General features: G+C 43.3%; 1 protein-coding gene across 3 annotated transcripts in view; it reads right to left on the bottom strand.

Moving 5' to 3' along the window:
* The window catches only part of LOC118230598 (serine/threonine-protein kinase Nek7-like), a 52505-nt gene that overhangs the window by 15025 nt on the left and 13268 nt on the right, over positions 1-24212 (bottom strand). The window contains exons 2-8 of one of the 3 annotated variants that reach the window (XM_035423735.1): positions 22025-22106; positions 16588-16728; positions 13181-13243; positions 10804-10914; positions 8048-8156; positions 6031-6138; positions 1631-1722 (exon numbers count right to left, since the gene is read on the bottom strand). In XM_035423735.1, the coding sequence (XP_035279626.1) occupies positions 1631-1722; positions 6031-6138; positions 8048-8156; positions 10804-10914; positions 13181-13243; positions 16588-16728; positions 22025-22078 (678 nt within the window). In that variant the 5' untranslated portion in view covers positions 22079-22106. Of the gene's footprint in view, positions 1-1630; positions 1726-6030; positions 6139-8047; positions 8157-10803; positions 10915-13180; positions 13244-16587; positions 16729-22024; positions 22107-24212 lie in introns of all 3 variants that reach the window. The other 2 variants (XM_035423734.1, XM_035423736.1) reach the window with 2 other exon arrangements.

The raw sequence follows: 24212 nt of genomic DNA, 5'->3' as shown, positions 1-24212 counted from the left end.
CAGCGTTCCAGAGCATAATCGATCCTGAAGCACAGGGCTATGCACAGTTTCCTGGCTCCAAGTGAACAAACCCGCCAATAAGAACAGCAGAAATGGCTTCCGCTTCAATTCAGCTCCTTTCGCAGATGACCAGGTGGTTGGAATGTGACCAGTATTCCATCACCACGGAAACATAAAATACATATCTACAGTACTGACGTAATGAATCAACTTCCATTCTAGAATCTACAGTTGAATGTTTTTTAAAGTTCATTATCCACAATATAGTAATATTTCTATACCAACAGTTCTGCACAGATATCACAGATCATAAAACCACACCTGTTCTGTTAGATAAGCACATAGCTTTATACAGCTGCAAACTATTACTTTCAATATGTGTATGCAACGTCTCATGTGGAAATGTGATGAAAAATAGCTTTAAGGACAAGAACAACTACCATTCTCTTGGCAAAAGCAAAAGCATTCAGCTAAAAACTCTTGAAATAGTTCAATTACATATAGCGATTGAGCCAACGGAATCCACTGGAGGCTACAGTAAAACAGTGTTGCAGAAGCCATAGATGCAAACCATCATAGCACACAACATACACAAGCATTTCATTTAAGGGAGATCAAGTAAAATCACCTTACAAAGAGCAAAATAACAACATATGTTTTTGCTCTTTGTAAGATGATTACTTGATCTCCCTTAAATGAAATGCTTGTGTATGTTGTGTACTATGATAGTTCACATCAATGGCTTGCACAACACTATCTCACTGTAGCCTCCAGTGCATTCTGCTGAGAATTACTGTATGTAATTCAACTATTATAACTACTATATTTCAAGGGTTTTTAGCTGAATTCTTTTGATTTTGGGAGGGAGATGTTAGCTGTTTTTGTCACAATACTTAATTTTTCGTTTCACTTCCTGCTGAGCATGGGTATGGTAGAGCGAGGCTTCCTCCCTCCCTACAGGTCATGCAAATTTCCCAGCATGCCTTTGTCTGTGCCCAGCTCACTTTCTGATTCACAACATTGCTCAGAAAATCTCTTTTCCCTTCTCCATGTCCCTGGTCTGAGAAAGAAGAATGAACTCATAAAATCTTTCATAAAATGTATGAATTTCCATTCTTTTGTCTAAACAGCCATCGGCCCTGCAATTTTCAAATAAGCACGATGGTCCTGCTGCGAGTGGAAACCTAAAGGGAGCTACAGGGGTGCTCATCTCCAAACTGACGTTTCCTTAAGATGGGTCAGCCCGCCCCAAGTCCAAATTCCACTTGGGTTTCGGACCCGTTGAAAAGGTGCTCCATTGGGGCAGCTGGTCTATTTCAACCCCTCTCTGGCATGATGCACACATTCTTTGGAAGACATCACAAAGGATAGTGTCTTTTCTCAATAAAATAAAATAAAATTACACTTGTTATCAGATGACATTTTAGCATCAAATGTCATCTAAATCTCCCACAAAAACTACAAATGTGCTCCAGGTTTCTGCAACAGAAGGCAGGCCTGGTAAACTCCAAAAGGTATTTCTACCTCTTCATAAGCACCATAGCTCAGCCGGCATGGTGCTGCCTCTGGTAAAGACGGCCCGTACCGGTCGGGCTGTCGACGGCATTTCCGGCACAGCTTTGTTGTTTACCTCATAGAGGAGGCAGCCGAGCGACCAGATGTCCGACTTGAAGTTGTACCCGTTCTCGTGAATCCTCTCCGGAGACATGTAGTACGGGGTGCCTACTGGAACAGAAGAGAAAGAGCAAGTCAGCCAATTCCACTGCTAAAAGGGACCTTCAAAACGCACACGCTCTGGGGGGGGCCCTCATATGTCAGCCGTAGCCACGGGGTGCAGGAATAACTGAGGAAGGTGTGGAGAGGCACAGAACTGGCGGCATTCAGTCGGCGGGAATTTAATTAGGACGGGATACCGAAGCGAAGGATGGGAAAAGCAGATAATCTCTGAGGTACAGTCATAGGTGTGTTTGTCTCACAGCAGCTAATAGCCCCAGTATTTCCCATGGCTGCTGAAGTCTACCAGGGGGTAATAACTCCAGCGTTTCCAATCCCTGCTACAGTTTCACAGTATCTGATTACTCCACTGTTTCTCATCTCAGCTATGGTTTCACAGTAGGTACCGACTCGACTGTTTCCTACTGCTACTGCTCTCACAGTATCTAATAACTCCCTGGTTTCACACTGCTGCTCACAGTAGTTAGTCACACATTCTCCAGCACTCAACTTTCTTGAGAGCAGTAGAAACCAACATTTTAGTCAATATATTAAAAGGTGCCGTTTGCCAAATTGTTGATGTCTGGGATTATCAATAAAGTTCAGCTGGAGCTTGAGTACTTCATTGTTCTTTAGTGCAGAACCTAAAGACCAACATGACTGCAAGCTTTGCTTCTACATTTACCGAACATAACAAGGTACTGACAGTGCAATTTTGTCTGCCTGTCCTTTAAAGGGGCAGTTCAGCCAATAATGAAATTAAAGTATGTTTCCATTTACCCAGAGTGCCATCTGTCCATCTTGATAGTTTCGCTGAGATTTGAAAAGTTTTTCAGATATCTGCTGCAGTGCACCCTAATACAACAGACCTCAAGGGACCCATGTTTTTGTAGTGCTCAATGGGCCAAACATTTACATGTGAATAACTCAACAGTAATGTCTCTTTCCTAATATAATGCCATGGTTACTCTAAGAAACATCCACAGAGCTTCATTTGTACAATTTCATTGAGAACTACTACTTGGATCCAAAGTATGCCAACTGTGTAATATCCATGGAAAGTCTCATGCAGGTGGACTATGCTTGCATTGTTGTGTTGTTTACAGTTTCAATGTGTTATTTTTGCCGTTTTACATGTCTTTTTATTAATGCAAACAGCATACATGTGTATTTGGACCACATAGAATAGAGGCTTGATTTAACCCCAGGAGTTTTATTCGCTTGCTGGAATGTTGTCATTTTATTTTCAATCAACCTTTTAGCAGGTGGAGCCAGATTCCTTTCAGTAGGTGGACTACAATCATGAATAATGTAGCCAAGCTCAGATTTTTTTATAAATAAAAAAAGGAATGGTTTCATTTCATCCTTGTTGTTAACATGCAAATACTCAGTATAGCTAAATTATATAATTAAATTATATGAAAATATTATTTTCAAAAACATATTTAAGGGTCTTTAAAGGCACTGCATGTAGACAGATTATTTTTAAATGATATAATTACGGAATTCTGGTCCAGGGTCACATTTGCGGTCCCTAACCCTACTGTAAAGGTCCAAACTACCCTTCAGTTGTTTTTGAACTGTCTGGTGTTCTCTTTGACCAAAATCCCTACTCATGAGTCTATAAATGATTTATAAAGCTGTTACACTCTGATAATGAACAAGTTATACACATGTTATAAAGGATTTAGGAATGCAGACTGTGTAATGGGTGCCTCAGCCTCATAATAGTAGGTGGTTAATCAAAACGCAAAAAAAAAAAAAAAAAAAACATACAATTCTGACAAACTAATTGGCAGGTCTCAAATGGCCCAGTTTGCACAAAATAAAATTATATCAAACTGTACATGTATTTCTTGAAAAAAAGTATTTAAACTGAAAGGCTAAATTAGCCTTTTCTAATGAAAGTACAAAAACACATCAATACAAATTCTTCAGAAAAACAAACTATGATACTCTGACTCCTCACTTGTTAACTGACTGTTCAACTAGGGAGCTCCTCCTATAATTAGACAGTGTGTCTGCAAATCTAATTTCTGCGGTCTACAAGGACTGTTTGAACAAAGTATCTCTACATCTATAATTAGAGAAATTGTAGAGAAAATGCAAAAAAATAAAACGATTACAAACAAAAAGTATAGCCACTGCAAAACACATTTTTGCCATTCCAAAGGAAATACATACACATAATACTCTTTAACATGGGTGAAACTTATAAGAAATATGGCTTTTTTAAAAACCACCTCTCATGACAACAGTTTAAAAAAAGATTAAAACACAACTTTCTTGCAAACATTCTCTTTGACACTCAAACTCTAATATCAAAAATCCATTAGCTATTGACTTATTATGAAAGCACGGTACAATGTGTAAACATAACCTAACAATAACAGTAAACGCATATTTGTGCATGTACGGACACTCTCCTGTTTTTGGCTTCATCTGAGCTCCCCTTTGTGTGGGTTTTCAGGCTGCCCTTTCTACCAGTCATGTCTCGCAGCTGCAGTCAGTAAATCAGCACCGAATGAGTACGTAGGATGGACAAACCGTCACTTTCCTCCATAAAGCCCCCATCATTCTCAAAGGCAGCTTTTTTAGGCGATTAACACAGACGTACGCACTCCAGTTCACGAGGGCTTTTTTATCTGCGTTTTCAAGCCGCACCATTTCTTTTTCAGCCACATGCTTCTGTTCTCACTCTCTGCATCCCCTCTCCATTAATTGAAAGGGAGAAAAGCCCTTGGTTTTGAAAGGCAAAGGTGAGTATATTTTCCTGCTTCAGGCTGTGGGCAGCCGAGCCAATAAAAGGAGGGGGGTACAGCAAAGTCTTCTTATTGGAGGTGGGGGTGCTGACAGGCAGCACTTCCTGTCCAACTGGGCGATTCTCACAAAACCAACTGAAGCCTCATTTGTGACGATCCGGTCGACAAATTCTCTAAAAATTGACAATAATTCACTTTATCAAAGCACACAAACTGTGCTACATGGGACATTTCATTGTTTCATGTTAAAACAAAATTTGTGTATTATATACTATGCTCCGTGTTGCATACTAAGCGAGGCAGAATATACAAGATGCCAATAATTAACATGTCGCTGTAGAAAATAAAATCAAGGAGATTAAAAAAACAATTTATAATTGGAGAAACGTTCTGAAAATTGTGATGGGAGTGATTGCAACATTATCCTCACCAATAAAGCTAAATTTGATCATTTTGGTGCAGTGTAAACATTAAACACCGTTGAAATTAATTAGAACAATTTAACTTTTTTCATTATTGTTATCTGTTCTGGTGGGAATAGCCATTTAGACCTTTTCGCTTTCCGGACTACCTACCTAACTTGAACTGATCATTAAATTGTCTCAGTGTGACATTTAGTCCATTTCTCTATTTTCCCATATGATTATATGTCCTCATCATTACATTATTTGGATAGTATCCATTCACCATTTTAAATTCACTGTACCACACACACACTTTCCTGTCTTGTACATTTCTCATTAACACTGGGCCTAGTGTGCCCTTCTCTATTGCTGCCAATGCTTTGCGAAGACCCCATGACAATTAAACAATTTACAACTTTTTTCTTCAAAATATGGCCTAAATAAGGCCACAGCAAAACAGCATTAAAAGGAACATTGTATATTTTTACTATAATGCACATTGGTTTATTTTATTTTTTTGTTTTCAAGATGGAATTTATGGATTTTGGTTTACACAAATGCGGAAAAAACAACATATTTCTATCATGCATGATTCTATCATGTATGACTACGTCTGTCCGTACAGTTCCTCTCAATGAAAAGGTTTTCTTGCAAAGCCAAACCATAAAGGAAGTGACAGGTTGTTAACAAGCTGTAAACATCCCGGCTTCTTTACAACGGTGGGGTCATCCCTGATGTCGCGGCGTAGGAACTGCATGTGTGCAAGGCCCCACAGGCAGACCTCAACACCGTCTGTGCCACAGCGTGTGTGGTGAAGATGACCTCTGACACACTCGAGGCTGCTCCCACACGTCCTTCAAGCGCAGGCCTAAATCATCTGGTTTCCTGCGAGCGTCTCGTTCGCCCAGCGACGGGTAGCCGTGGATACAGGCACGGGGCAGGCCAGACTCATTACCTCCAGACGCCGTGTGTAGAGAGGTCAAGGTTCACGGCGGCAGGAAAAGCCCTAACCGACGGGGTGAAATGTATATGCCCAGGGGCTGGGGGAGACTCGTTTCTTTTACACACAGCAGACGCGTGGTTTAGGTCTGACCGGCGTAATGAAGGCGCATCCTGGTCTGGGGTGGTTAAGGGGGGGGCGTCGTGCTTACCTAAAGAGTGGGCCGCCGTGGTTTGGGAGCTGAAGAACCGCCCCAGTCCCAGGTCCCCCAGTTTCACCACCCCGGTGGCGGTAATGAACACGTTGGCTGGCTTTATATCTGCAGAGCGAGGAAAAGAGAGTCTTTAATTGCTGGCTCAGCCACAGATAAACGAGCGAACAAGCGAAGCTATAATTGGTTATGGCCAATTATAAACTTACAGTGGCCAGGCTAATGGGGGTGCGTTGTATTTTGCGCTAAAAATTGCACTTAAAAGGAAAATGACTTTTGAAGGTTCTGGATAATGTTCTTGCTGATTGCATTAGGCTTAAAATCTAATTTAAGGTTCACTGCAGACACCTTTATAAGGCACAGACAGTGCTGTGTTACTGAAAGCATTTGTTTCCAGAAATAAGGGGGAAAAAAAAAACTGAAAACAAATTAGGACTCCACTCCGTGAAACACCAAACCAAAAACATCTGACGTCACAGACACAACATTGTGAGCATGGTAACAGTTGAAATAATATGTGTTACATGTGTGTGCACGTGCATGTGCCAGTATGTGTGACAAAGTCAGTATACGTGTAACATAACACAACATAAATTACAAGAACAGGCCATTCAGCCAAAAAAAAAAAAAATTCCATTTCCTGACTAAATTAGTGCTCTGATTGCCTACACACTAGATAGTATCTAACACTGTATCAAGCCTAGTCTTGTTTACATTACATTACATTACAGGCATTTAGCAGACACTCTTATCCAGAGCGACTTACACAACTTTTTTACATAGCATTTTACATTGTATCCATTTATACAGCTGGATATATAAACAATTTTCGGTTAAGTACCTTGCTCAAGGGTACAACGGCAGTGTCCTACCCGGGAATCGAACCTACGACCTTCCGGTTACAAGTCCAGTTCCTTACCCACCGTGCTACACTTGTTTCTGTCTCTACTACGTGACCTGGCAGGCTATTCCACACATTGACTACTCACGGCGTGAAAAAATTCTTCCTAATGTCTGTACGGAATTCAAGAAGAATCTTTTCACGAGTAGACGATGTGTGGAAGAGTGGCCTTGTGTGTGTGAGCGTTAGTGCGCAAGCGCGTGTGTACTGTGTATGTCTGGAAGCCGAGTTAGACTTGAGGGCTGTCGAAAGGCTCTCAGTGTAACGCCAAGCAGATTTTCCACAAGGATTTCACTGCATCCAGCTACACTTCCCAGCCAGAGCTCCGCTGCCTCTTTTCAACACAATATAACCTTCCTCAATATGACACACAAGGTCACCTTCACCATGATAAAAACTGGCATCGCCATGCATGCTGAGGTATTCCCCCCTGCCGTTTCCTTAACGTAGCTCTGACCGCACAGTGTACTGAATGATTTCATAGTGCCGCACAAAGAGAAACTCATGCGCTATTACAGTTAAAGATTGCAGTTTCCTGAGCATTTTCACACGACTCTGCGATGTGCTCATGGAATGCGAGCGGAATTTTCTACCTCAGTGGAAAAAGGGGGGGGGGGGGGGCACAAATTCACTTCTGGCATGAGCACTTTTAAAGAAAACAAACCAAACGCATGATGAAAGACTGTTCAGTACGTGCAGAGGCGATAATAATCTTTCCTGTGTGCCGACCACTCAATAGCCACCTGCTGATTGGTCAACAATTACAGGAAGTGCCGATTGGATCAGCAGGGCTATTTTTAAAAAAGCCTCCCCTTTAAAATCCAGGACTGGCAGACTCAAACTACATGCATGATGCATTCTGACATATGTAACCATAGTGGATGTGCTTTCCTGTACCATTTCTGCCTACAGTCATACGTGCCCACAGGATACGGGCCTGTGAGCTGGGTGAATAAACACGCGATAGAGATTACAATAGATCTTGATGATGTAATCGCCACAGGAAAAAGAAAGAAAAATTTTACTCAGGGGCTGAAATGGGGCGCATGCCAAACCCAGCCAGAGGGGGTGCCCTAACTGTGCAGAGGCTTTTTTTAAGGGGTAGCGGGACCTCACCTCTGTGCATGACGCGCCGCGAGTGCATGTGCTCCAGAGCGCTGCACAGCTGAACGAAGTACTTCCACACCGTCCGCTCTGGGATCAAACGCCTCTGCTTCTTAAAGTGCTGAAGGCAAGGAAGAGGTCCCACTGTATTAGACACCCAAAAATCACAAAGCAGCAGTTACAGTTGTAGTAATAGTATAAGGAGCAGTAGAGGTAGTAGTCATAGCTGTAATATAAGTCAGAGGAGTTGAAGTATTGGTTTTATTACTATTATGATTTTTATTGTTTATTCTTTACAGGGACAGTGCACAATTAAATAGTAATTGCACCAGACTTAGCTAGCAGCTAATTTACATCTGTTGTCCCTGGGTAGGTATACAAATGACAACCACAAAACAGCAAATACACTACATAAAACAGCATAATACATAAAAGTCCATCAATGTGAGATAGTTAAAATCAGTATGATATATATGATAAAAACAGTATGGTATATATGGTAAAAACAGTATGATATGCATGATTGTATCTACTGTTTTACCTTTAGTCACCAGCATTACACAACCAAAATCTTGTTTTAAGGCATTTATAAAGACAATTCATAAAGCATATCTATTGTCATACAAACAATAGCTGACGGACTGAGGAATTTAAAATTGACATTGCTGCCCTTTTTTCCATCTACATTCATGACGCACAGCGCTGAAATCAATTAACTATCTTGCAGGCCACGGCATTATTAATCACAGTATTACACAAAGAAGTAGTCAGGCATGATCGATCCTTACCACAGTTATATAACAAAGGTGGGTCGATAAAGCTCAGCACAATGAGACTGACTGTTAAGCCTTGTACTGAGCTTCATTTCAGTCAAGAGAAGTGTAAAATATTACATATACTCCCAACAGAATTTTCACCAACAGTCAATGTCCCCTTCACGTGACATAAGATGCAAGACGCGTTGTGACCTTCTGCCTGACTCCCTTTCCTGTGTTGGTGGAAGGAGGTGGACAAGCTTCGGACAGGTCTGTACGGGACCGTTCTCTTAAGTCCCGATACAACCAGTTTTCTTCCCCGCCCCCATCCACACTATACAAACCCGCAGTCGCTCGCCACAGCACCAGCTGCGTAGCGCTTCTGCTTCAGCTCTTCACTGCGCCTTCACGCTCATAGAGCAACAAGCAGACGGGCCTCTGGTTTGTGCGAACAGGCCGAGAAAAGGATGCTAAATAATTTGATCCGACTAGAACCCCTGTATATTTTAAAGCAGCCTATGCAACATTCGAGAAGGGGGGGAGGAGTACAAAAGAAAGACCGTGGGATACATTCCAAGTCGGAAACAATCAGGAAAACAAAACAAATATACCAATTTGCATTATATATTTTTTTAGGAGAATCTTTTGTTTTAACAAAAAGATCGATGAGAGTGGCAGGCTTGGCATGTATTTTTAGAGGTCTCCTTATTGGGCAGATAAGCAGGTGGCAGGGGAAGCTGTCCACAGCCTGGCTTATTGAACTATACATACATTCACTACTGAGCAGGGCCAGCAACAGGGAATTCACTACGCATCATTACCGCTTCTTAATGCGCTCCTCAAATGCACCATTCAGCCTTGGAGAAAAGCTCAATGCGCAGAACCCTGCTTTGCAATGCGATGCATCATTTATGTAACTTTCTCTTCCGTTTTTACACACGGCACTTCATCTAAAATTCAGGCTCTGACACAGAGCCCAAAGGTTTCTTTTTTTTTTCCCCGGTTAAAAGGTTGCATATGTTTCATATGGATGATGCCTTGTGGTAGATTGGTCTCTGAAGAATTTACAGTTTGGCAAAAAAATAAAATAAATAAATAAATAAATAAATGTATCTGAGGATCCACAATTTTCTGTTCAAGACTGCCTGCACATTTTTGACCTGCAGCAGGAAACTTTTCTTCGACAGTTTTGTGCCTCTCTCCATTATTCCAAGCAAAAAGGGACGTTTTTAAGAGATCACTGCATATCACACAAAAGAAGCCAAACCTGAAAGTATAACTTCTTTGTCGCAACTTGCATAATTTGCAGAACCACCCTTTTAAAGAGATGCTGAATGACCTGAGGGAGAATAGCTTTCCTAAATGGCAGAAAGTTCACCATACATGAGGCTGTTCTGAGGCAGGAAATATGGCGACAGAAAACATTAATATTTGGGAATCGAGATCACAATTTTAGTAAGGTTAATCTAAGGTTATCTGTCGGTTCAAGCCCAGTTACAGAAATAACACTTTATACTCACCAAATTCATAGCAGTTTGAGCATTTCCAGGACTTACTTTAAGCAGGTTGTCTTAATGACAACAGACAGTGTAATTTAGTGGACTAAATGGAACCCATTTTCAACTGTCAATGTCATTTCTTATTGACCTTGTATACCTTGGGTTCTAATTTCAATCTCTGTACAGTATGTTATACCTATAGAATTGCGTGCAGTTTTCTAGGAATGGGATGCACTTCCTGGAGTAAAGAAACCTGATTAGCTCTTCTGTGCCAGGGACCTTTGTCTTTCACTGAGTGAGGTAATCACGTTTTATTAAGTTATGTAGCACTGTAGCAGGCTTGAGTTTATGTCAGTGACAATGATGTCACTGAGGCAAATTCCTATTGGTCTGCTTTGGCTACTTTATATTTTCTAAAGGTGAACGTAACACAGTGGCATAGCCCTCCCCCACACCGTCATATAAATCAAAAGCCATGCATGTGACTCACCACAGTGAAGGCATTCCGTCCTACCTTAATCATCTGAGAGAGATCTCCTGCATCCGCAAGCTCCAGCACTATATTTAGCTCATTGGCTTCGATGAAGGAGGCGTGGTACTTAATCACATTGGGGTGGTTCAATTGCTGCAGATGACAAAAGTGAAGGAAGCGCCATTAACCGTTTAAACGCCGACTGGGTTCGACAAGGCTCTGCTGGCACGGCCGCTGTTTGTGCACAATGCAGCATTTGTGTTTTCCTGTCGTCCCGCCCGGAGCCTAGCGTTATGCCGAACATCACACCGAAGCAGGCACAGACTTGCGCTGCGCATCGGGTCGTCAACATGCAACCCTGATTTGAATGCAGCTTTCATTATACAAAAAAAAAAAAACATAAAAAGGTCGAGTAAGGGCAGACAAAAACCTTTCCGATAAGGACTTTCTTTTTAAACGCAGCCATGCTAACGGAACAGCCGCTGCCTAACTGAAAGGGGCGTAGGCTGGCTTAGCTCCCTCCCGGGTGGTCAGTGAGCGATAGCGCCCGGCTCTGCGTGCACCGGAGGGGAAACCTCCGCGTCGGATGTCACGGGCAGAGGAGCGGGAGGCTGCCCTCGCGCTCGGCGTGGCGCGTTAGGAGGATTATTAAAGGAATTCTCGGCGCTCAAATCTGATGTCAAGGGACGCGTGCGTCACGCCCCCGTGAATGTGCCGAACGCCTTGTTGAGCCACGGCTCCGGTAATCACGAAGTCCGGCTGACATTTTGTTTCTCCGGTTGAACAATGACAAGAAATGGCAACGCACAGCATTCCAATGGATCTTTAGGTTTTGAATAAAAAGGACAATTTTTCGTATTTTAACCGTTTATCCATACTGAAAGTTCTTCAGCAGATTAAACATTAAGCATAAAAACTATTCCACTTTATAAAATAAAATTTTAAAAAAATGTAATTAATGGGGCATTAATATATGCCCCATAAAGTGATCTTTAGCTAGACTTGCTGCCTGTGATATTAAAATAATACTGACCAAAAATGAGAAAGCAAAAGATGCTCTGGTAATTACTCTAGTAATATTAAACCCCAGTGATGGCATGCTAGGGTTAAAGTTTACATAATCCTTAAGTCTTGTTCAATTTATTAATACCAGAGTACTAAAATATGTGCACAATGGTAACTTTATAAAACATATATCTTCTTTCCCCCTGCGCCACTGATTCCGCTGATAGTTCCCCAGTCCCAGAACACTCAGGGCTCTACATGTACGGCAACATTAATCACCGTCATGTCCCAATTACGTACAATGCCCTCCATTTACAAAATCACACAGATCCAGCACGCAGTAATACACTGAAAACTCATGCTTAATTATTTTACACATTCTTTTTGCCAATTTGTTTTAGGATTGCACTTTCTCCTGTTAGAGAACAGCCTAACGGTTGTTTAGTAGTGAGAGATACCAGTAGGCTGGTACAGTTGTGTCTAGCTTAATTAGCAGTGTGGCTGTTGCTGGTGAAGAGGCATTAAAAGGAAAGGCGCAGTGGAAGAAAAGGAGAAGCAAGGACACAGCGAGTGCGCAGACCCACTGACCTCCCACACGGGAAGGCCTCCTCCCGGTCGAAAATGCTGCTGGGGGGCACGGTGTTGCTAAGGAGCGCGAAACGGCGACCCGCACGCCGCCTGGCCTCTTCCTGAAGGCGTCCCCAGAGCCTCGCAATGCCCGCCCCCCCCCCCCCCATTGGCAAGATACTCCCATAAAGAGCTCAAAGGCACACATGAGGTCTCACACAGGTGAGAGGAGAACAGCGTTTTGTAGGAGCAGGTATTCAAAGGCCCAGGGAAGCCAGAGCGGAAACGTTTCTTCCCCCCCCCCCCCGATGAGAATGACGCAACAAACCGGGCAGTCTTTGTGCTGAGGAAGAACGGCAAAGGTCTTTCCGACAGCGGGACGACGATGCAAAAGAACATCCCCAATTAAGGAGCGAGGCGCACTGAACCCAGACTGTTAAACTTCGCCACTACGCACGCGGAGGTGTTTGATACTCGCTTTGTACAAGCAAGGACTCCATAAATGAAATCTAAAGCAAAAAGAAACATCTAAAGGCACATGAGGGAGTCCCACAAGATTTACACCGCAGTGCCCTATGCCCCCTTCTAAATATTGCTGAGAACAATAAAAAAAAAAAAAAGCCTTTTTTTGGCATTAGAAAGAGAGTCGATCTCAGCCTGGAGGAAAGTCGCACCGGAGCCAGTGATCTGCGCTCGCCTCAGAAGAAGCGGCTCCTCTGGTACAGATCAATGCTTCTTTTTCCGACGTTACAGCGGGGTCTCCGTGGAGACGGCTTCGGAAAAGCGCGGCGGAGCATGCGGTGACACCCCCCGCCCCCCACCCCAACCCCCTCCTCCGGCGCCTTACCTTTAGGAGATCTATCTCTTTGATGCAATCTTGCCGAGATTTGTCGTCCATCAGGTCGAATATCTGCGGGGAGATCAAAGCGGGGGGTGGGGAGGAGGGGGGGGTTATCGACGCTGCCAGACAACGGGGCCGCGCTCGCAAAAAGCCGTTGTTTTTACGCCGACGAGGATTCCTGGAACGAATCTGCGCTTCGATTGTTTTCAAATGCCTTTCATAAGAGTATCTGAAATACATTCTTATCAAATAGAGCACTTGAATTCAGGATTGCATTTGAATATACACTTACTGGAATGTGCCAAAGAACACAATCAAATATATTAATTTAATTTTTATTAATGTTTAATACGGTACACCATTTTGTGGAACAACTTTAAACATAATTGAACAGTGCCACACCTTTGTTCATGGAACACATAATTGTTCCCACAATAGCTTTCCCCCTGCATCCAAACATGCAGGAGTCACACTGTAAAGCTTTATTACACTTCTAATACCATCGTGGGATATGAAGTCATTGTAACTTGCAATGTTTTTTTTAATCAAGCATTTAATTCCATCATTTGCAGTACCATGTACTTTTTTTCATTAAAAACCCCAAACATGAACATTATAAAGGTAACCCAGTTTCCAACTATACATATGCAGGTAAAAGTAAATGGTTGTGTGTGTGTGTGTGTGTGTGTGTTTGTGTGTATGCAGGCGCACATGCAAAGATGATGCTAAATTTAAAATATATATATATACAATTTTATGCATCTAATTTAAAATATTCTTTCTTTCTTTTTCAGCAAAACAGCAAAAGCACATCAATACCATGGCTCATAAATCAAGGTATAGTGGCATGGCACATCACGAAAACAAGGAAGTGCATTCTGGGAAGGGGGCCTGGTGTCGTTAAAAGCTCGTTATCTGCTTGTCATTAATATGCCTACCTGCCGGCGCTCGCGCCTTGTCAGGGCCATCGTTAGCGGCGACGAACGCGCGGCGATGTCAAGCGCGCGCTACGCTGAGCGACGGGCGTGCGGTTAGCGAGAGGAAAAAGCGGCGGTAACTAGTTATTTTAATCTTAAGCTCGCCTTTTTTTTTTACCCCCCTCACACGCACGTGCCAGTCTCAGAGTCGCGGGAAAAGCGGCTGCTTTTCGGTGCGGGGCGGCGGGGTGCCGGTGAGTGTGGGAGGCCTGAAATATGCTGCCTTCGCCGTCTTAGAGGAGAGCCGAGACACCAAACATTCAACACCAGCCTGGCTAGCGATGGATGAGCTCCTCCTCGTAATGCGACAAAGGTGGTGACATATTTCCGCTGATGCAGTGCTGCGTTCGTGAACTCAAATCTAATGCCTGTGTTTTTAAGAACCAGAGTTGTTGGACTGCTCATATATTTTTGAGTGCTGAATATTCAAACTTTATTTTATTTGACATGCAAAAGAAATATGAAACTCATATGTTCACATATCAATGTCTACCCATACTTCTGTAGTTTCCTGAATAAAATAAAATCTGCTTAGGGTAATGGTTGAGGTAAACTCATCTGATAAGATGAAAAACTGGTGTTCGAGAAGTAACTCTGTCTTTGTACATTCTCTTGCCCAATAAAATAGTGGTTTTCATTTATATTTTTTGTTTTCATTTCAACTCATTTTTGCTGGTTAGACTAATCAGTTTAATACTGTATTTATATACCATTTCCATAACTGAATTACAAATGATGAGTTGCAAAATTCTTGTCAAATTAAAATTTTAATGTTTACACATGATGTATTTAACTTTTTTTAACTAGATCTCAAAACAAAACAAAAAAGCACTCTGGGAGGAAGATATTTGATATTTGATAAGTAGAAGGCAGTACAAGTAAGCCCGGAATATTAAATAAATCATCCAGTGTGCAAACATGAATACAAATAGTTTTAAAAATAAAAATAATCATACAACATCCAAAATAAGTGTTTTTCAGTTCCTCCAATTTCAATATTTGTTTTCCTTCGGTACTATCAAGATAACAAAAACAAAATGGCCGTGTCAAAAAGTCAAAACACCTATGAGTACTTCATATTGGTAACACTGAAAACAAGTCAAAAAAGTGTGTGCAGTTACATTAAATGCTCGTCGGCAGAGGAATTGAAAGTGACTGCGTGGGTTTCCTGCCAGGGGCAATGCATTTAGTTTGTCTCTGTCAGTCACTGAGGTAACTGGCCATTACTATCGGTTGGCAAGTTGGCCTACTTGACTTCAGCTTGTGCCTTTCACACATTGACACATCCAATTCAGAGTGTAAAACTACAGCTATGGCCCCTGCCAGCAACTGTCGGACAATTTCCTGTTACTAATTTAGCAGGAGCATTTACGAAAAAAAAAAAGAAAAAAAAAAACATTTTAGATAGCTGCAGAAGCTAGATATCTACTGTAGTTAAATTGGTCGACTTGACACTAGTTTGCTGTTTGTTTGTTTGTCATCTTAAGGTAACATCTTGTCCAATATATATGACATTATTCATACACTGCTCATGCTCAGTAGAGCCACATTTCATAAGCATCCACACCGGACAGGAAGGCCGGATCTGGTGCTGGACAGCACATTACGAGAGGCTCCATTGAGCAAAGAGCAGGAGGCCAGTGCAGCTTACACATATTTAAAAATAAACTACATTTTTCGACCGGAGTTTTAAGACGGGAGATTGTTAACTCGACTGCGCGTATCGTGGAGGTCGAGAGAAGATTCTATGCATTTAAAGGGACGGAGCAAATCGATGGTCCTCCTTCGTTTTTGGTCGACGCTGCCTCCAGGCGCTATTTGAGGCTCGGAGAGATGTCAGAAGGCGAAAAACCTGGAGTGGCATGAGAAACGGAACTTTGGCAACATTTCATTTTTCCTACAGCGCTTATTTAGGAAAAAATGTAAAGGCCTGCAGAAAAAAAGTGTACCTTTGTATCCCACAGGCAGTAATATGCATGTGTAAGGGGAACGCTTACGATTGGAAACCAATTTGCTGTGCGGGAGTGAGTGCTATCCTTACGTCCTCCCATGCGGGAGTGAGTGCTATCCTTACGTCCTCCTGGAATAACAGCAGTTTTCAGCTGTAACGTTCAGTCCGTAATAAGCCGTTTATTATAAAAACCGAACCGATACTTGTTTTTGGAACGTTTGGAAATGGAACGGATCAGGTGTAAAATTCACTTCTTTATTTGGCTGGACCGCAACAGTGGGGCCAGTCCTACAAACGCGAGTGATTGAGTGAGTGAGTGAGTGAGTGATGAAGTTACATCATTGGTCGGCCGAGTTATGAAGTTACACCATTGGTTAGCCGGATCACGTGTGTTAGGTCCAGCCATATACTAGGTTTCGACCTGGTCTTCTTTTATAGTGTCAGGACAAATGTAATGCCCGACTCGTGCGTTTATCCATACGTACCTTAACTTTTTTCAAAGCTACGGATGTGTTCTCCAGCAGGTAAGTGGCCCTGTACACCTCGCTGAACTGGCCTCTCCCAATCTTCTTCACGAGGCAGAAATTGTTCAAGGAATTGTATCCCATGTCTGGCTGCAGAGGTTTCTGCATTTACAACGAGAAAAACAGAAACAACAAACTGCTGTAAAATTTTAACATTCCGCTCGTTCCGTTGCGGAATTAACCTCGCGCTGGAAGCGGCTAAATTCGTTAGCTCGGCACCCGTTCAGCAACGTTCAGCACAACCGCTTGCCCTTGGCCATCTGCGACTGCAGAATCAACTTAACGCCTTACGGTTCAACTGAACGCAGCCCGCCGTTGGAACGTCACCGAGTGACCGGTCGTGCAAGGAGCGCTGAAAAAAATCGGTGTTAATCACGCAGGGAGGATAAATATAATAACTGTTACTTTCATTCCCACTGTCTGAAGAGACCTCTCAAACAGTGCGCGCAACACCTCCTCCCTTTAAAATGACTTATGTTGGATCAAGTTGGTTTAAAAAAAAAAAATCCCCAGGAGGGCTTTTCAGAAAGAATCACATGGCAAACTGGCAGCTGAGATCTAAAATTAAAAGCTAAGCAATATCCAGAATTAGCCCCTTGGATATGAAAGGGGGTGGAGGGGGGAGGTGTTGAGGACAACAAAAAAATAAAATAAATAAATCTGCCGACCTTTAAAGGGCTGCTTGTTGACTTTCATCACCAAAAAAAAAAAGTGACAGATTTCAGAAAGGCACATGTCAGAAATGATCGAGCAAAGATGGCTACGGGATAGCCTTAAGGGGAGCCGGCTAACACTGAGGAGGAGCACCGGGGTCCGGACGAAGCCGGGAAGCGGCATTAGATCCGTCCAGCTGCTGTTAGTCATGGCTAAACAAAGCCAGCATGAAAACAGACCTGGGGGAGGCCGTACCTCCCACGGACAGGACGGACGCCGTGTCGCTTCACCTCCAGACTCCACTGACTCGCACACGCACACACATGCACGCACGCACACACACACTGCATGGCACACACAAACCATGCAGCAGAGCTCAATAGACACCGCTCAAGATAGGCAGCATTTACAGGGAGGGGGCGGGGTCAAAGGGCAGACAATTTGAGCGTGTCGTTATTCTTAACCGGGCGCGGGAGGTCTGGCAGAGACCCAGCTGGAAAAGTGCCGCTGCCAAGAATTCGGACTATCCGCTCCCTACGCAAACACGGGTCTGGCCAGCATCATTAGCTGCGCTAAAACGAGTCCATCGTTTTCACCCGCAACTGCAGTACATGCTTCACCACATATTCAATACACGGCCATCAATAACGTTTTTTGGTCTCATCAGACATCATAATTATTCATCATCATTACCATTATCATTTTATCATTATTGACACCGCTACTACTAATTTGCAGTTATTATTCTCGCAATGTTATTCTTGAGATTTCAGGAATGAAATCATTAATACCGCAACTATCAATGGCACAGATGACACAAGTTTCATATCAGTTTTAACATTGGAGGAGTTGGGGGGGGGGGGCTGTCGTGGATGTGGTCGTCATGGCTGCCACGACGGAATGGAAGCTCCGCGGAACAAAACCGGCGGAGTGGCTTTCAGTCGCCGGACGGCTGGCTGACAAAACGTTAGCGGTGGGCCTCCGAAGCGCCGCGACAGCCGCACGCCGGGAGCCGGGCCCCGCTAATGCGTTCTGGCGTGCTCGCTCGCAACGGCGCATTTACATATGCAATGACCTACATCTGCATGTCAGATCGCACGCCGTCTGGCCCCATTAAAGCCGGCCGCCCCCCCGCGCTGGGGCTGGCCCGGGTGGCGGGAGAGGGCCGGCTTTTTTTTTGGCAGCCGGGGGGACGGCCTGCCAGCCAGGATTAGGCCCTGCGCGGCCGGAGCATTAGGCACTTCATTAGGGCTAATCTGTTTAACAGTGGGGCAGCGCGTGTAAACTGCACAGCCCGTTTGCCCCACCTTCTTCGCCCCATGGCCTTCCTTCCAAAAAAAAAAAAAGGGGGGCGGGGGGGGGGGGGTGGCGGACTGGCTGCTCCTCTTGACCGCCGCTTTGTCTTGTCGGGAGGGGGAGGGGAATGGGGCGGTGGGGGGAGGTGGAGAGGGGTGTGGATGTGTTGTGTGGGGGAGTGGTTTCAGCACACAGGCCTGGCTAACGCTGGGTCACTTACACACACCGCACAGGTGCTGGAGACTCTGGTCGAAAGATAAAGCTCAGGTGGTGCTTTTGCTCAGCCTGTGGAGGCAACACCAGCAATATCAAGATGCAGCTACCGAGGGAGAAAAGGGAAAGAAAGGAGGGAGAAAGTGAGAGACAGAGAGCGAAATCCAAGTAAAAATAGTTCACAATAGCAATATCCAACAAAGTGCTGGGTGAAGAGCAGATGGTGAAATCACTTCAATGGTGAAAACTGGTGTGGAAATATTATCGGGTGTTGCTGTGATGCGTTTTGGTGCATGGCCTTTTGGGAAGCGCTAGAAGGGACAGCGAGAAGGGTCACAGGAAAAGGCAAGCCACCAATGACAGGGGAGGAAATGGACGTTCCAGAACCAGGGGCAGGACGAAATCAGACCAGGGTGCAGGACTAAAAAGAGGATGATGAGGTGTGACATCACAGCTACCGGTGGCTGGTGGGTGAAGGACACACACTCACTGCAGCACTAATGCAACGTGACAGAAGCACATGTGATGAGTTTCGCAGAAAGCTAATGTGAAGAAAGCCCCCCCCCCCACAGAATTAGTACGCTATTCGTTCCTCCATATGTCTACATTTATTATTATATAAAGCAACATAATTCAATTTACAGCCAAGTTCTGTTCACTGTTACCTCTCTGTTTTTCAGGATAACCCTTATGCTTCCATAAACGTAAAGTGAATTTGTTCAAGACCCAGGTCTCAGAGACCTGTTCTAGCATGTCATATCATGTACATAAAATTTAATTAAGACATATTCAACTTGTTTTTTGGTTAACAGTGGGTTCTGCCTTGCTACTCTCCCATGACTCCCATTTTTCCCAGTCAACTTCTCACTGTGGAGTCATGAACACTGACCTTAGCTAGAAAGGCCAGCAATTGTTTAGATGTTCTTCTGGGATCTTTTGTGACTTCCTGGATGAGTTGTTGCTGTGCCCTTGGAGAAACTTTGGCTGGCCGGCCACTCCTTGGAAGATTCACTACCGCTCTTTTCTATCTGCAGATAATGGCCCTCACTGTGTTTCGGTGGAGTCCCACAGCTTTATAAATGACTTTGTAACACTTTCCAGATGGATACATTACAACAACTTTTTTCTCATCTCTTCGGGAATCTCCTTTGATCGTGGCATAGTGTGCTTGTAGAAACTTCGTGGTGACTACTTCACTCTCAGGCTAAAGTTCAATATAAGTGAGGTTTAGATTCAACAGGGCTGGCTGCAATCAATCCTGGCAGTGTTCAATCAGCTGAATCTAATTATCAATTTAAAACCTGATTTGTTGATTGAGTCACTTAGGGGGACAATTACTTTTTCACATGAGTGATATACTGTATGTGTTTGATGACATTTTTCATTAAATGAATGAAAATAATAATAACAAAATATTTTGTTTTTATTCAGTTTCCCTTTGCCTAATATTGCATTGCGTGTAACAAATTCAAATTCAGTGTGACAAATATGCAGAGGAAATCAGGAAGGGGGCAAATACTTTTTAACAGCACTGTACATGAGTCTCATATTTTTTATTGCTCCTTAATGCCATGGAGCAAAGCAATTTCCTAATTAAGTAAAAGCTAAATGTGATCAGCAAAACAACTTAAATATGTATAGATTTTAAAAAAAACACTAAACTAAAACTCAGATGTTAACAGCACATCAAAGAAGCAGCGGCCCCAGTCATTACGTCAGACAGCAGGTTCTTGGACGAAGCCTTTCTCTCTCCTGTATGGTACGCTTCACAGGCGACGGTTAAATATGGACATTATGGGCCAAATGAGGTTATACGTTGATATGTGTTGGGTAGAATGTACAATGCATAAAAGTGTCTTCCCGTGTCTATGCACGTGCTTGAGATCATGCACTAGGTTTTCACACATTTTTCTGTGCACTAGGATTACCATTTTCCATGCACCAATACATTTTATAAACACAGATACACATAAACACACACACACACACACACACACACACATGCGTGTACGTATATGCACTAGAAATATTGTGTTCCTTTATATCAAAACCTAAAGGTTCCAATAAGAATTCAATCCATATGTATGGGCACACTAGAAGAGTATAGATTACTTCCTGTGCTACAAGTTCAATCAATGCATATGGAGCCAGACTTTTCCTTCCTAGTAGTAAATCAATAGCTACCTGTAGCATTCCTCCATTAAAGCCCAGCAGTGGTCCGCTTTACAGATAGCGGACTGCATTTCATCGAACCGCATAATCACAGCCAGGAGTTCGGCACCGCAAGTGCCAGAATCAATGCCGTCAGATCCACAAGACCCTTCTGTCTGTGGCTGTGCTTCGACCAGAACAAGAGAAACATTAAACTAACCAGCAAATAAAACACAACACTTCAAACATTTGCTGGTTCATCCCTTGTTTATCTCACGGGTTTCTTTCTGCTTTTTGACCTTCAGCCAACTCAAATATCAACAGCAGTAACCGTATGACAGAACAAACTGGCGAGAAAGACCAGAAAGTCTGTCTCTCCTGCTGTTGAACTTGCAATAACAGAAGCATATGTGGAGAAGATGCGCTATACTGAGAGGAATCAAGTTCAAAGACGGATCTTTGGATCAAAAATTGGTGTTAGAATGCAGAAATATGCTGCAAATAGATAATTCATCAGACGGGGCTCCGATTCCCCTCCTCCTTCCCTCCCTCGCTTCCTGCCACAGTGAGCGAGCCAAACTCAAGGTCGAAAATTCAGAATGAATACGGGATGAGCGACAAGCTCGTGTGCTCTATCCAACGATCAACTCACACTCCACAGCTAGACAGCATACTGGTGTGGTGAAACACAGTACAGTGGCTGGTTAAACTACAGTCTTTTTGGGTTGGCCGAAAAATGGCAGCGTTTAAGCACGGAGAACCAGGAAGAGAGGCAAAACAGCAGAACGGAAGAACACAGCATAAATCTGTAGAGCAAAACTCATGTTAGCACAATGACCACGTGACCCCCATTTCTCCTAACTGTAAATTTCTATGCAGCCAACACAATGTTCTTTAATTCGTTTTTTTAGCTCTTCATTTTTCATTCTTAATTTGTTACTTTGGTGGCTAATAAAGCACTTGGATGATGTCAATGACTGTCGAGCTAAAAACAAGACAGCGGATTGCATTTATTTGCAATAAAAATAATGCCAGTGTGCACCGTGACTCAGATCAAGGCCACGCGGTGCTTTTCTGCTCTTACCTGTGGCGGGACGACAGGAAGTACTGCCCGCTGGCCTGGTGGCTGGACATCCATGGCAACAGGAGCTCGATCCCTTTAACCTCTGTCAAAACAGAACTAGGGTCTCATTCAGACACATTTCCCAAAGTGCAAAAACATTCTGCAAGTCAACAGCCATGTTTTAACGGTATTGCAACCAGGCACTTTCAAAACAGTTTTCCTGAGAAAGCGATTCTGAATGTTAGGGGTCTCTCTAATCATGATCCTGGATAGCTACAGGATCAGCTGCCTTTCATTGTTTTTCAGGGCTTAATTAATATTAAAAAATGAAAAAAAAAAAGTCGACTGGGTTGCTGGGCTCGGCTGCCAATTTCAAAGTGAAAGCGAACAAACCCGCAGCGCTACGCCATGACAAACCCAAAACCGTGCTTGCGTTAATGAAGGAAGCTCTTCAAACTGCACCCAAATTCAGAAACATGTGACAAAGAGAACAAAACCCCATCGCTAACAGAAATCCCCCTATCCGCCACTCCAGGGAACGCGGGAAGCCGAATGTAAAACAAACACAGGCTACTTTAATCTAAAAATAAGAGCCTGACTCACACGTGCGCACACAGACACACACACACACACACACACACACACGTGCACACACACGCACACAACCAGTGGAAAATAAATCTGACTGCTATGACAGTGCATCGCGAGGCAAACGCCGGGCTCTGCTTTTTTTACAAATAGCACCAGCACGTGCAGGCATTAGCATTTTAAGGATTCCGTCGGCTGCCGTGTGGGTGCTGTCACGCCGGTGTCACTGTCGAGCCGAAATGGCTTCCTCTGCCGTACAGAGGCATATGAAAATAAAAACTCATAAAAGGGTATTCAGATGTCATGCAGATAAATAAATAGAATGCAAACCCTCAATTGCCTGTCTCCGTTACCCTGCGAGAAGAGAACACATGCGTCAAACTAATCAAAACCCCAGAACAGAAACCGGAATAAAGCTAATGAAATAATGAGCTATGGAAAAACACCCTGCCTATGCTATAATATTATGAATATATCACTGCATATTTAAGCTACATTTCAGTGCCTTTTTTTACCATTATACTCATACATTAAGTTTTTTTTCCAATATCATTATATTGTACTGTAAACATACATCTACTTTTATGTGTTATCTTTGTCATCCCATCTTCTGTTTCGATCAGTCATATTGTAAGGTTACTTTAACAATGATGTCGTTTTTCTTCAGTCTTACTCACAATTCAGGGAATGCATTAAATATAAAAATCTTTGGTAACTGCAAGACAATTAAAACAGTACACCGATTAGTCTCTTTCTCAATATTGAGACTGCAGGCAATGACCTATTTGGCTATAACATTGGTTCATTTAAAATGAACTTGATGTTAACAAAAACATGAAAATTGAAAATGAGTGCTTTTATGAATTAATGCATTTAAAATGTTGACCTTGCCAAATCTGGTTACAGATACTGCAACTTTAAAAATTAAGATGAAAAGGTAGGATAAGCGATAGCCTATTAAAAACAAAAAAAGAAAAAAGAACACATTTATGTGACACGCCGGTCTGACACCCCCGGGAGGGAGATGCGGCAGTTCCGGAGTGTGCCGCATGGAAAGAAAGAGAGAGCACCCACACCAACACGAAGGCAAATAAACACCTTTACCCTTCCCCCTCACAGGTTCCGGGCGAAAACAATAAACTGAAACAACAAAAGAAAGTAAAACCCAGCGACAGCTTTTCAGCTCGCCGCTGGGGTCCGCTGGCCAACTTTTCAGGTGACCAGTTCCGTTCTTCGTTTTGCGTGCTCGGACAGACGGAACTCAAAACGGACGCTCTCTCTGTGTGTGCTCCTGGTCTGCTCCCGGTCTCGGCCCTGGACTGTGGACAGCAGCACACCTTTAAGCACCTGGGCTGATTAGCTAACGCAGCCCAGGTGCGTGTGCTCTCTCCGCCAGCCGGCGTTGCCGAGACAAATCCGCTTGCAAAAATGTCATAAAACTAGCAATTTCTTTAAGTAAAAAAAAAACCTGTCTGTCATTCTGCCTTTGAAATTGTCGACGGCATTCGATTGGATTAAGCTAATTACAGGGTAAATGCTCCCAGTAAACGCTTGCTCATACTTCAGCTACAGTTTACACTGTTTACAATAAAGGCCTTCATCCTCAGCTTTCTTCTGGACC

Source organism: Anguilla anguilla, chromosome 6 (assembly GCF_013347855.1).
Source record: "Anguilla anguilla isolate fAngAng1 chromosome 6, fAngAng1.pri, whole genome shotgun sequence".
Classification (NCBI taxonomy): Eukaryota; Metazoa; Chordata; class Actinopteri; order Anguilliformes; family Anguillidae; genus Anguilla; species Anguilla anguilla.
This window is presented reverse-complemented; position numbering and strand designations above follow the sequence as displayed.